At 40.6% G+C, this 12,660-nt stretch overlaps 1 protein-coding gene across 1 annotated transcript in view; it reads left to right on the top strand.

Moving 5' to 3' along the window:
• Window positions 1-11,073, top strand: part of FAM83F (family with sequence similarity 83 member F) — a 28,305-nt gene extending 17,232 nt beyond the window's left edge. Inside the window, exon 5 of the mRNA XM_083573519.1 lies at window positions 4,567-11,073. Coding sequence (XP_083429645.1) covers window positions 4,567-4,631 — 65 coding nt within the window. The 3' untranslated portion in view covers window positions 4,632-11,073. The remainder of the gene's footprint in view (window positions 1-4,566) is intronic.
• Window positions 11,074-12,660: the final 1,587 nt, after the last annotated feature.

Here is a 12,660-nt window from a genome sequence, read left to right as displayed (position 1 = left end):
ATTCTGTGTTGCGTGAGTGTAATGTAGGTTTATTAGCAAAACTGAGATGCCTCATGCCACTTAACTTTATATGACTGGGAAGAGAGTTGCTGTGACAATCATGGAAGGTATTTGTATTCAAAATGCGCCCCTGGATGCACCAGCCGAGGCTTAAATAGACTCCGCTTATGTTGTTTGACTCTTTCATAAGACACCTTGATACATTTAATCTGCTATCTTACACTGTTCAAGGGTGAAGGGTGAAATTCTGACGTCTTTGTTTTGTTAATAGCAAAATATTTTATCATGGGGTTGGGAATGAGACATGTCAGAGCAGACAGATCCACTCAGCATCTACCGTGTGTGTGTGTGTGTGTGTGTGTGTGTGTGTGTGTCTATGTATACACATGTGTCCCTATCCTCTGATGAACAGAACCCCAGGAGAACACACTTCCCTTCCCTGGAGCTCTCATTTGCAGTGTGGTTTGGAGAAGGAAACAAGTGTTTAAAAGAGACTCCAGGTGGTGTTTTTTTCTGCATTTTTCATAACCTCGCATAAATGAGGCAGTATCCTGCCTGTCCCCTAAGCCCGCTGTGCATTCTAGAGGGGGAAATGCTAGCAACAACCATTAAAAGGGTCTCTTGTAATAAGCTAAGCCAGCATTTGTGGAATCTTTATATGAGGCCTTTTGGAATTCCCTTATACCAATTCTTTATTGTTTATAATTACTGGCTACAGTATGGCTTGCAGTTGTTTAGTCTTCTTAACTTTGGGGGGAGGGAACTAACCTGTGGCCCTTCAGATGTTGATGGACTCCGGTTTCCATCCGCTCCAACCAATAAGGCCCAATGGTCAGAGATGGTGGAAGTTGCAGTGCAACAATTTGACTGATGGTCAGTTTTGTAGCTTTTAATGACTGAAGTCCTGTAGCTATTAACTACTTCCTCTAAAGCAGACATGGCTAACCCATGGGCAGCATCTGTCCCTCAAAACATTTTTGTGAGTCTCCAACAGCCCCCGCTCCACATCATATGCCAGTTTGGGGATGGAACTGGTTAGTGAAGTTTAAACAACAGCCTTGCTGTGTGTGCCAAGTTGATCCTTGCACAAGGAATGCAAGGATACCCGGAGCCTTCCCTACAATTTGGGTTTTCTGCAGATTGCCTTTTGCTCCAATTCAGCTTTGAAGAGTTAATTTTCGCAGGGAAGGCTCTGGAGCAATAAAAAAGTGTGCAGGAGCTTTAAAATGTGCACCATGCTTGGAAAGCGCATAGGAAAAGTAAGTGTGGATAAAGCCCTAAAAGTAAGCTGTTTTGTAGTCATATATCTCGAGAAGCAAAAGTTCTGTCCCATAGAATCCAGAAATTTGATTGACTTTTGAAAACAACATTCTTCTCTGCAAAGATTCAGGTATGAATTGTCTCAGTAATGTTCTCTCCACATGCATGGGAACATCCTCCATTTGCGTGGGTACAAAAATTTCTCATAGTAAAATAGCAAAAGTCTGCTTTTTGCCACCTTGCATCACAGGCCCAACTTGATGGTCTTCATGCTTCCTGTTAGCAAAACCCATTCACACACAAACTTCATGCATGCCTGTGGTTTCCAAGCAACTACTAAAGCTTGTCTATTGTCCTTGAGAAGTAACTACAGCTTCAAGGCTGAATATCTTACAAAAGCTAAGCTTCAAACTAGGTTACAAACACAGCTTTGCTAATAATGAAAGGATAGCATTGAATTTGAGAGGTTTTACACATTTTAAAAAAGTATTATATGTAATAAAGAAAGAATATATCATAAGCATAAATGTCTCTCGCCAGCATTAACTTCCTAGGTTACCAAATACACAAGTTGGCCCTAGTGCGTCTGCTTGTTAGGGCTACCAAGTTACTAAAACCATGTTTCAAGATGCATTTTAATCATGACACTCCCAATGAGTCATTTGTTTTTTTAAAAATGAGTTTAAAATTATTGTTGACTCCAGGGGGGTCTCCTGCTGTGATGGCATGATGCCAGAAGGTTTTTTTTGTGGGGCCCCCATATCCCCCTGAAATTTCCATTAAAATTAAATAATAGTCTTTTAGAATTAAATAAAAGATTTGCTGCCTGCTTCCATATAGTCTCCACAGGTGCTGCTTTGTCGAATTTAATATAGAACAATGAATGGTGATGAAATGTTTTCAAATAATGTAGAATGGCTGATGGTAGTGCTTGGGAAGGCAGTTCTTTGCCACGGCTGTTTTGACCCTTAGGGTTGACCCTGGGTCAGTGTGGCCCTCAGTCCAAAAAAGATTAGCTACCCCTGCTCTGAAGTTAAATCTGTTCACTGTCTAGCCTATCCTCTAACAGTGGCCGTGTAGGATGAAATAGAAGGAGCTGCAGAACCAGCACAAACTGTGGGAGAGGGGAGAGCTGTGCAGTAGTCAGAAGTTTCTATACACGCCCCGCTCCACATCTCACAATCTTTCCAGGCAAACAAGAGGCATAGTCACAGTTTAAGTACCCATTCCAGCCACACTTGTCCTCCAGGCCTGAGCTTTCCTTCTCCTGGATTAGAGACTTTGGTTTAATCTTTGTATTCTGCTTTTCCAACAACAAATGTTGAGCTCAAAGCAGCTCACAATAATCACAGCAGCATTTTAAAAACAAGCATTGCAATCACTAACACCGCAGTATATAAATAAAGCAAACAACAAATTCATCAGAGCAATACAATTCAATAAATGGAATCCCAGAGTTGATACAGTATGTGAAGTTGTCTCAAAATACAATATACACTAAGCCGAACAATTTCAGATACTTCAGTAGGAAGGAACCCACTTAAGGCTGTTGAAACTACTAATCACCACAGTTCAGAATTTGCTCCACTTGCCTTTGCATAAATGTTTTATACTTGCAGCCAGTGCAAGAAAGCACTTTGTGTTTCACTGCCAATGAAGTAATCTATGGCAGCCTGAGAGACCTATGGCACATAGCAAGCTAAAGTGAGAAGCCAGCCATATGTCATGTATAAATCATTAAGCTGGCTACCAGACCTGGATGGTATTTGAGAAGATGGGAAATTGGGTAACAGGGCCTAAGCTGTGCTAATATTTCTAGGTATACATCGAATGGTTATCACTCACAAGACATCATGTAACTAGAGTTTCCCCTATTGGAATATGCATGGGGAGGTTCCCAGCTGTTGAGGAAAGGAAATAGGAAGATGAGGAAACTCTGGTTGGATAGCTTGAGGTTTCTGCCATTCTAGTGTGGAAGCGATGGTCAGAAGCACCTCCCCCCTTTTTTTTACTGGGGTATAAATTGTAACACCGAAAGTTTATTTACATTTCATTTTATACATTTTGATATCCTTCTTGGAGATGGGCAGTCTGTTTCTTTTGCGTTGAAATCTGCATAACACAAAACATGCACAGATTCAAACATTGAGTTCACAGCAGAGGAAAAAAATCATTTATCATTTGTAACATTTTATTAAAGTTGACCAGAGGGCATGCAGCAACCCCTAGTGATAAAACTAGAAAATAGCAGAGGCCCGTATGGATATATAATCAAAAGTGAAGGTTATTAAAGCTTTCTGTATGTTGAAATTTTTCATTCTGTGTATGCAGTGAAAAAAGTTTTAGATTGTAGCAATTAGAGCACAAAAAGAACAGCTCAACTCAGGTGCCAAATGAGCAGGTTGATATAGTGTGTATGGAGGACCAGGGCTGAATCTAAAGCTTAAGTTTTGAACGTGGACCAGTGTCCTGGTACCTATCAGGACTATTCAAGTAAATAATGTCTAAATATAAGTTACATGAACGAAGTGGTGCATGTGTGCGCATGCAATGCCTGGTGGAGAGCGCTTCCTGGACTGGTTGCCTTTCTGGCTACTTACCCAGTTAGGGGATTCTCACTGGTATTGTCTGTGGCACACAGAGGGAGGGGGACTGGGGACTGCTTTTCCAGGGCACCAGCTAAAGAGGATGAGAACAGCAGGGGAAAGCTAGGTGGGAAAGCCAAGAGAGGCTACTTCCACCCTTAGCATCTGCTGCCTGAGGTGATTACCTCATTCTTCTTAACTACCCTTAATGTAGTTTGCAATTATCTAAATAATTTTACTTTGAACGAGATGCATTTTAAAAAACGTTTTTGTTAATGTTGCTTCTTATAATCCTGAAAAAAGGAATTGGCCTTCTCAATGGCCTTCATTTGATAACTGTATATATAATATGATGCTTAAATACTGCTTTATTTACAAGAACTGTTCAAATGCATACAAGTCTATAAAAGTATTAGTAATTAAACATGGTGCCTTGGTGGTATCTGCACCTCTGTTAATAATCTCAAAAGACCATATTTTGTGGCGTAACGAAATTTGTAAATTAACTGGGAATAAACAATCAAAATAGTTTGAAAAATGCCTTCACTATGGAAACATTTCTGGAATATGTTTCCTGTGGCTGTGGGTGGGGATCATGAGTTGCAGAAGGGAAAAGGAAAACTGAGAAGGTATGCCTGAATGTGTTAATTTTCTTTTTTAAAAGCACACTTGAAATCTTTTAATTGGAAACATTTGGTTCATTTTCTTTTTTCTGATACAGAAAGAATGAGACCAAGCTCCCCTTCAGGGGACAGAGCCAAACAGTCCAACTGTGTGGTGTCATGATCTGAGGAAAACAGCGACGGGAAAACTGAGAACCCAAAGAGACAAGTGTGGCTGTGGAATATACAGCTGTGGGCTGATTTCAAACCTACAGTCCCAAGTTCCTCACAATGGTCTGTATCAACACTCTACTGTCAAGGTCGGAGCTGGTACATCCATCTAAAGTGCACATGCAGAGTAAAACACATGACATGGAAGATTCCTATGTGGAGAGGTAGCAGCATGAATTAAATAACAGTGATAAGTGGAGTTTGGAGTTTAAATCTGTGTTGACATACATGTAGGGGTGCTTTCTATTTCTATGTGTTGCTTCTTAAATTTGGTTACAGGCTTAAGAAGAACACGGTTATATTGTTGATAATTGTACTGTACTGCTGTTGGTTTTGTGAGTCAGAAACACAAATCAGAGTTAAAAGGTAGAATCCAGAGAAGATGGTCAAAGCTGGGGATTTTGTATGTCTGAGGCAGCATTTCTCAAACATCCAAACATCTCCAATCATCTACACACCTTTAACATTTACTAGATCTTCTGCACCTTCCATAACCTTTTCTGTAATCCTAACGTATGGATAGCCACCATGTGGCAGTGACAAAGACAAGAAGGGGCTGTGGAATTGCTAGAGAAGGTCTGGTGGGCTCATGCTCCCGGCTGTGGCACAGAGTTGGGCCTATGCTCCTGCTTCCTTCTGCTGAGCTACACAACTCCCTACCTGGACTAAAACAGTTATGCTAAGGACCTGGGAGCTGCATGTATATTGTACAGTGGCACTAGTTCAGAACCTCAGGTTCATGGCCCATATGCAACCCTTCAGGCCTCTCCATCTGGGCCAGACCCCTTCACCAGCCACACCCCCTGCCAGACCTGCTTTGCCCCCTCCCTGGAGTGTTTTTGTCTGGTTGGAATGATGTGTCCTTGAAGCCTGCTGTAACAAACATAAAATTAACATTTGTTGCTGAGCCCACCAGTGACATGTGGCCTCTGGAAAGTTGCCCAGGAGGTAACGTGTCCCCCTGCCCATCACTAATCTAATGGGACTTGCACACTTACAAAAATGCACTAAATTATATGTGCTGCTCCCACTTCCTCTGATGACTCCTGATTTCCATTTGGGGGGTGGTGGCCTAAGGATTTCTGTACATGTTTGTTTCTCCTCTTCAGAAATCTATTAAGATTGCTCTAGGCAATGATGAAAGAGTCAGTGAAATTGATATCCAATTCCTCTTCATTCCATATAGAGCTTGACATTTAAACAAATTTTATGCCCTATAATGGTTATTTGGATGAAAGCATGGGTCATAATGCCACGTGATGCTTATTAAGGTGTGCAGGTGAGATTCTACATGGTCTCTATTAAAAAAACACAACTTAAAAGATGCACTAATAAGAGTAGCAGGTGGCAAAACAATGCAAGATTGGTATAAATGAAATCATTTAATCTTCCCTTGCATCTCGTTACTTTTGTCCAGATTTATAATGACAAATGATTAAAAGTACCTAATTCAGTTCCTTATTCCAGCGCTTTAAAAGTCAAGGTTGTCAGTGCAGAGTCACACAACATTATACAAGCCCAGTGGATTAATTCAATATACGGACATTTGTTTTCCAGACAGCTGTCCTATAGTCATTCTGTGGTTTTATGCTGCCTTAAACAGTAGCTTTCAGGCCCTACCAGAGGCTGTCTGCCTTTTTGTATCCAGCCTGTCTGTTACAGAATACTAATCAGCAGAGAGTGAGGTGCAGAGTTTGCCTTGTTTAACACACATGCTAGCTCTGTTTGAGAATGTTCAGTAAGAAATACATCCAAGAGAAAATGTCACACACACTGTGCTTTCGAATTGCCTGCTGTGTCAGCTTTTATAGCAAGGGGTCTTCCAGAAATTGGATTACGTTTGGATGGCTGAGGGGTTGCGGGTGGGGGAGCTCATGCCTAGCCAACCATCTATTTATTAGTGCTATTCAACATTGATTTAATGGTATGCGGGGCATGTGCTGTACTCTGCCTGGAAGCTGTTCATTACAGCGATTTCCCTTCTTCTGTACACATGGCTAGTTAAACTGGATTCCATGGAGATGAACGGTGTATTAAAACCGCAATGGTATTCACCCACTTCTCCATCTATATTCAGATGGCCAACTTTCAGCCAGACGTGGTATATGCACGCAGTACATTTAACTTCCAAGTGGGATGATTGTACTTCAAAAATATATCAATGCAACTATTGTTGTAATAGTCACAGCCTCTGCCTTCACTCTGCTGAACATAAGCAGTTCACTTGTGTCAAAACTGCCTTGAATCCCTTGAAAAAGGTAGTCTGCTTTGATTTGGAGTAGCTCCAATTGAAAAATATGTACATATTAAAACATCAGGGCAAATTTATATTTAAAATGTAATTTATTTTTAAAATCTAATTCTATATTTTAATTCCATGTGCACTTGTAAGTTTTTACAGGGCTCAATCATGCGTTCCAAAAACGATAAATCCAAGTAGGTTTTGGTTTTGGTTTTGTTTTTAGAACAAGTCCCATGAATTGTTTCCATTATCCCCAGGTACTTTTTTTGTGGCTCTTGTATTTGTTCATGACCTTAAAAAGCCACTTGATTTCAAAAGTGTTTCATGATTGTGGATATGTATTTTTAAATGTGATACTTTTGTTGTTGTTGAAATGCAGAAACCACAAAATGAAATGAAACTAAATCTTGAATATCATGTTTTTCTACAGCCACAGATAATTTGAAGGGACGGACTGATGTGTCTGAATGTTTTAACACCCAGATGAAATTAAAATTGATGTGGTACTGGAATTGTACTTTAGAATGATAGTAATACCCATTGCATTGCAATGCAATTCAAAATATGCTTAGGTGCATACAGATGTGCATGTAAACAAGGCCTGAATTGTTTCTATTTGACTGCTGAAGCCCAGTTTCCCCTATTTGATAGATGTATCAGTCAGCAAATCAATTTCTGATCTAATACTCCAGCGTTAGTCAACCCAGGGCCCTTCAAATGTTGGATTCCCCTCCCAGCATCACTGATGATTAGACATGTTGACTGGAGCTGGTGGGAGTTGGAATCCGACATCAACTGTGAACCACCCTGAGATCTTATGATGAAGGGTGGTATATAAATGTAATAAACCATCTGGATGGCACTACATAGCTACTGCTTCAATAGTCAGATCTTGGTTCCCATGTCCACCATTTTAAAATGTACATTTTTAAACTTTGAAATTGCTGCATCTACATGAGCATGCGTACATTCATTCACCCCATGAGCAATGTGTGTGTAAACATTGGCAAATTGTTTTGGGGGAGGGGGAGATGAGTTAGTGATGATACCTGTTTAGGGCCAATTAGTACTGCGCTTTTGCTGCAAACGCTAATGGTTTCCTCTGAACTTGACCCAGAAGATAAATTAGTATATTTTAATAAAAACATGAGTGTGTTTTGATGATGGGTTTACCACTCAGATTATGTTCATATGTGCACACCCTTCTTTATGGAAAGCTTCAACTGCAATTAAATTCTCTGACAATCAGATCTACACAAGGGGTTTGCACATTGACAGTGGTATTGGGAACAGAACTTTCATGAGGAAGATGTACAAGCACATATTGCACAAAAAACCCCAATGCTACACAAATTGCATTTTGGGATCTGTACAGATAACCATTTCAGAACACATTCTACCAGAGATGTGTAGCAAAGTTCTCCTTAACATTAAGTCAACTAAACTATGCCTGGGGTGAACAAAGTAGCCTGTCATCAGGTATTCTAGTCTAGGGTGGTTTAGTTGGGTCACTCTGCCCGAGTCATAACACCCACCATGAACTTTTGGGAAGGGATTGTGGCATGGTGTTGGGCTTTGCACCCAGAAGGTCTCAATTTCATTCCCTGGCATCACCAGTTAAAAGGATCTTCGGTAGCAAGTGATGAGATAGACCTCTGCCTGAGAAATTGTGGAGGTGCTGTCAGTCAGAGTGGACAATACTTGGCTAGAGGAACAAATAGTGTGACTTTATGGAGCAATTTTCTCTGTGTGAGAGAGAGGGAAGGAGGGTCTGGCTGACTTGGTGAGAGCACAGAACATCTACTTACTGAAGTTTTTAATGACGTCTCAAGCTGATCTATATTATGCTAGCAAGCAGACCTGGTCATTGCTGAGGCTTTGATATATGCAGGTTATAAATCTACACATAATAATACGCACCTAAGTTCCATTTAGGTTGGTGTGATTTAAGAGGGCATAAAAGAGATCAAGATTTCAGTCTGAGTTTGCAATTAATTGATGATCATCTTATAAACATTTTAGGACCCATTCGTTCTAGTCTCTCCCTGAAATCTGGTAGCATAGTGGAACTGAATTGGCCTAACTCACCCTTGTGAATGTTATGTAAATGATGTTTAGTGATTTTATTTGTGCAGTATACTTCTTCTGTAGCTTATGCTAAAAGTGTTGTGTATATTTGGAATTTATTTCATTACATTGCACAGGATTGAAGATAAGTGGATCTGGTCATAATTATAAAATAATGTCTTTGAAAATTCACCACTTTTCTTCAGTCCCATGAAACTTTTTGTTTCTCCATGATGAACAGATTTTGATTAAAAACTGGTCTCAGGAGTTTATTAGAAGATTCATCTCATAGCCTGTCGACTTATTGTATACCCATCTTCTGAGTAATTTTCATCAATATTTTTAAAGGTCTTCAATACTTCCTAGTTATCCAGAAATTATTTGCTGCATATTTCCCATTAAGGCTAGGCTTAAAAGGAAATCTTTCAGCTGACTTTCAGCTATTTAATTTAACCCTGTGCTCACATATAAAATTACTGAGTGCTTCCCTGATTATAAAACCTCTTGGTCCACTTCATATACAACATGAAAAAAGGATATGGATTATCAGCTGCCTTTCTATGGGGGTGGGGGGAGGAATACTAGTGCAGCCAATACCTATGGAGGGACACTTCTAAATAATTGGATATAGACATAGGTGGATCAATAGTTTGACGGTATAAAGCAGATTTGTAGGTTAATTTTTGAGGTGCAGTGTGGTCTGTTATGAATGCACAGACCTGCACACTTTGGTTACAAGCCTCAGTAAAATAGTTGTGCTGCAGCCTAGGTTCACCTTTTTCTTACACTGAGATGGGAAAATGTCATGTGGAAAGAGGACTGTACACTAGAGCAATTCCAACAGTGCAGATTTAACATGAAAATATGCTTTACTAGTCCTCTCCCATCCACTTCAGAATCTGTTCTTGAGTGCCTTAATCTTGAACCTCTTCCTAGAATGGATCTTTAGTGGATCTTGAAATTGGTTTCTCTGTGCCTAAGCTACGGCATTTAATCTCAGATCTTATTACACAGTGTTTAGCTTTTTAACATTCCTTTCTACACTTTATGGATTTTGTTTAACTTTCGCGACACTTGCTCTCTTATGCCCTAGTAGTCTTTAATACCAATTTTCTGCTTTGACAGCATCAGCTGAAACTTTTTCTGCTCGTGTTGAAAGCTTGGATTTACTTTTGACTTTCTAGTGTGAAGTTCAGGTCTTTGGAGCATGTAGAAATTTATTGACACATTAAAATAGTGCTGGCAGCTTCCGTGAGACCAGGGATGGGCAACGGTGGTGGTGATGGAAATAATTATGATTTATTTTGGCCAGTGCCATTTATCATGTGTCAGCACTTGAGAAATAATGTGGCAACGGGAAAGGAAAACGTAAGCCTCAGGGTACATCAGGTCTGCACAGAACACTTGCGGCGCTTCTTGCTGTGGGACTGTAGCACCAGGTTGGAGGCATGAAAAACAAGCGTGGTATGGCACAAGCAAGCCCTCAGCCTGCACCATAGGTCAGATCATGACAACTTCACATTCTCTGCTGGCTCTGGAAGCACTTTTCTGCAGTGCAAATAAGTGTGTATGTGGTGGTAGAGGAACATTCCAGGCTTGAAACTTTGATATATGTGAAGGTCTGATGTACATGACTCCTCAAAAGAAGCCCACCACGATCCAGCATGTTGCATTCCCAGCATTAATTTGCTGAGTTGTGGCTTTTGCTCAGGGAAACTATTTGAAGTGCCATTGGATAACAGTCCCTCCCCCCTTCTTCTTATATCCTTCCTTGGTGGAATAGACTGAGCACATTGCAAAGCAGCAATGTTGTTCACTTTCCATGGGCTAAGGAAGGGATCTGTAGTTCTTCAACCTCTTTCCCTTTTTTGGGCTTACAGTGCCCAAGTTGATCATGCCTTGTAGCTATACGGACTAGAATAATCTACACTGGCTGTTGCTGGCAACAGCAGACCCGGGTTTAGTGGGCAGCCTTTTGACAATATGCCATATTGTTGCGCGTAAACATACTTGTTTGGTGTGTACATGTGCCTTACTGTCATAACAAATGCATTTTATACAACAAATAAATTCAAAACTGTTTTAAGTAGCCTTGTGTTTATTGGCATGGTGTCATCTAACTGAATGTGATAAATTCTCTCTGATTTTGTAATGGATTATGGCTGAACATGTGGGGCACCTCTTGAAAGATAGGTATTTTGGTGAGCGATACACAGCTCTGCTTACAAAGAAATCAAGGAAAGGGCATCAGCCCTCGAGGGAAGTTCTCAAGAGGCCAGGCAGTGGCTGGGGATTAGCAGCTGATTAAACCAAAGTAATTATATAACTACCACATATGTCAGGATTATTGTATATTATAACTTAATAAGGTTTTTGAGTTTGGGAAGGGGCCTCAAGATTGTGGGCCCTCATGCACCACACCCCATACGACTGCCATTGTGGACAATAGTAAGGCTGCTCTGCATTGACTTTTATTTTTTACAATCAACCTTTAATCACAAGGAAAACAAAACTAACTAAGATACAGGGGGAGATAATAAAGGGGATTTCACATTACTAAGGAAGTATATATTATAGAAAGGTGTCCTTACTACTTGTTTAGCCTGCCTTAATTGCTGGGATAATTTTTTGTGCTGTTTTATCTTTCTGCTTTTCAGAGAAGAGGATGTAAAATGAGAGTGCAACATAGAGGCTATTTAAAATAAAAAAAATGGCCATTGAAGATTACCACCCTCTCTAGGGAAGTAATCTGCACACGCCCAAAGGCATTCATTATTAGTATTAGTATTTAGACCTATTTACTTCTTATCCGAAGATCTCCAGGCAAAATACAACAATTTTTACAGCACTGGGACCTGCCTGAACTTGTCCTAGGTGCAGGGGTCAGCAAACTTTTTCACCAGGCGGCCGGTCCACTGTCCCTCAGACCTTTTGGGGGGCTGGACTGTACAGTATTTTTTTTTTTTTTTGATTGGGGGGGAATGAATGAATTCCTATGCTCCACAAATAAACCAGAGATGCATTTTAAATAAAAGCACACATTCTACTCATGTAAAAACACCAGGCAGGGCCCACAAATAACCCAGAGATGCATTTTAAATAAAAGGACACATTCTACTCTGTAAAAACACGCTGATTCCCAGACCGCCCGCGGGCCGGATTTAGAAAGCGAGTGGGCCGCATCCGGCCCATGGGCCTTAGGTTGCCTACCCATGTCCTAGGGCTACCATCAAAAAGGATAGGCAAGCTTTTTGGGGGGAGAGACTTATTTGAGGCTTTCTACATGAATAGAGATTTTTATCGTCATGGAGGGTATATATACTTTCCTATATGTTTGACAAGAAAATTGCCCAGTCTTCAAAAAATATTGGCTTAGCTGTTAAAATATTTGACACGCTCTTGAATTCAAGAGAAACAAGCACTTTGTTATCTCCAACCTGCCAGGAACTCTCTCCCATCTGCCAACAATACTTGCACTGAGCACTTGCAATTGAAAGGCAGAGGTTGGGGGGGGGGAGCAAGTCTTAAAATGTGATCACTCTTAGCTGTCTTGCTAAGTATGCTGCATTTGTACAGAAAGATCAGTTCTGATTCAGCATGGACATTGCCGACATTGTACTGCTGCTTGAAAGAATGGGAAGATGGCTCTGCCTTAGTGCGCTGAGGAAGAACT

Source organism: Podarcis filfolensis, assembly GCF_964270895.1.
Source record: "Podarcis filfolensis genome assembly, chromosome: 10".
Lineage (NCBI taxonomy): Eukaryota > Metazoa > Chordata > Lepidosauria > Squamata > Lacertidae > Podarcis > Podarcis filfolensis.
This window is presented reverse-complemented; position numbering and strand designations above follow the sequence as displayed.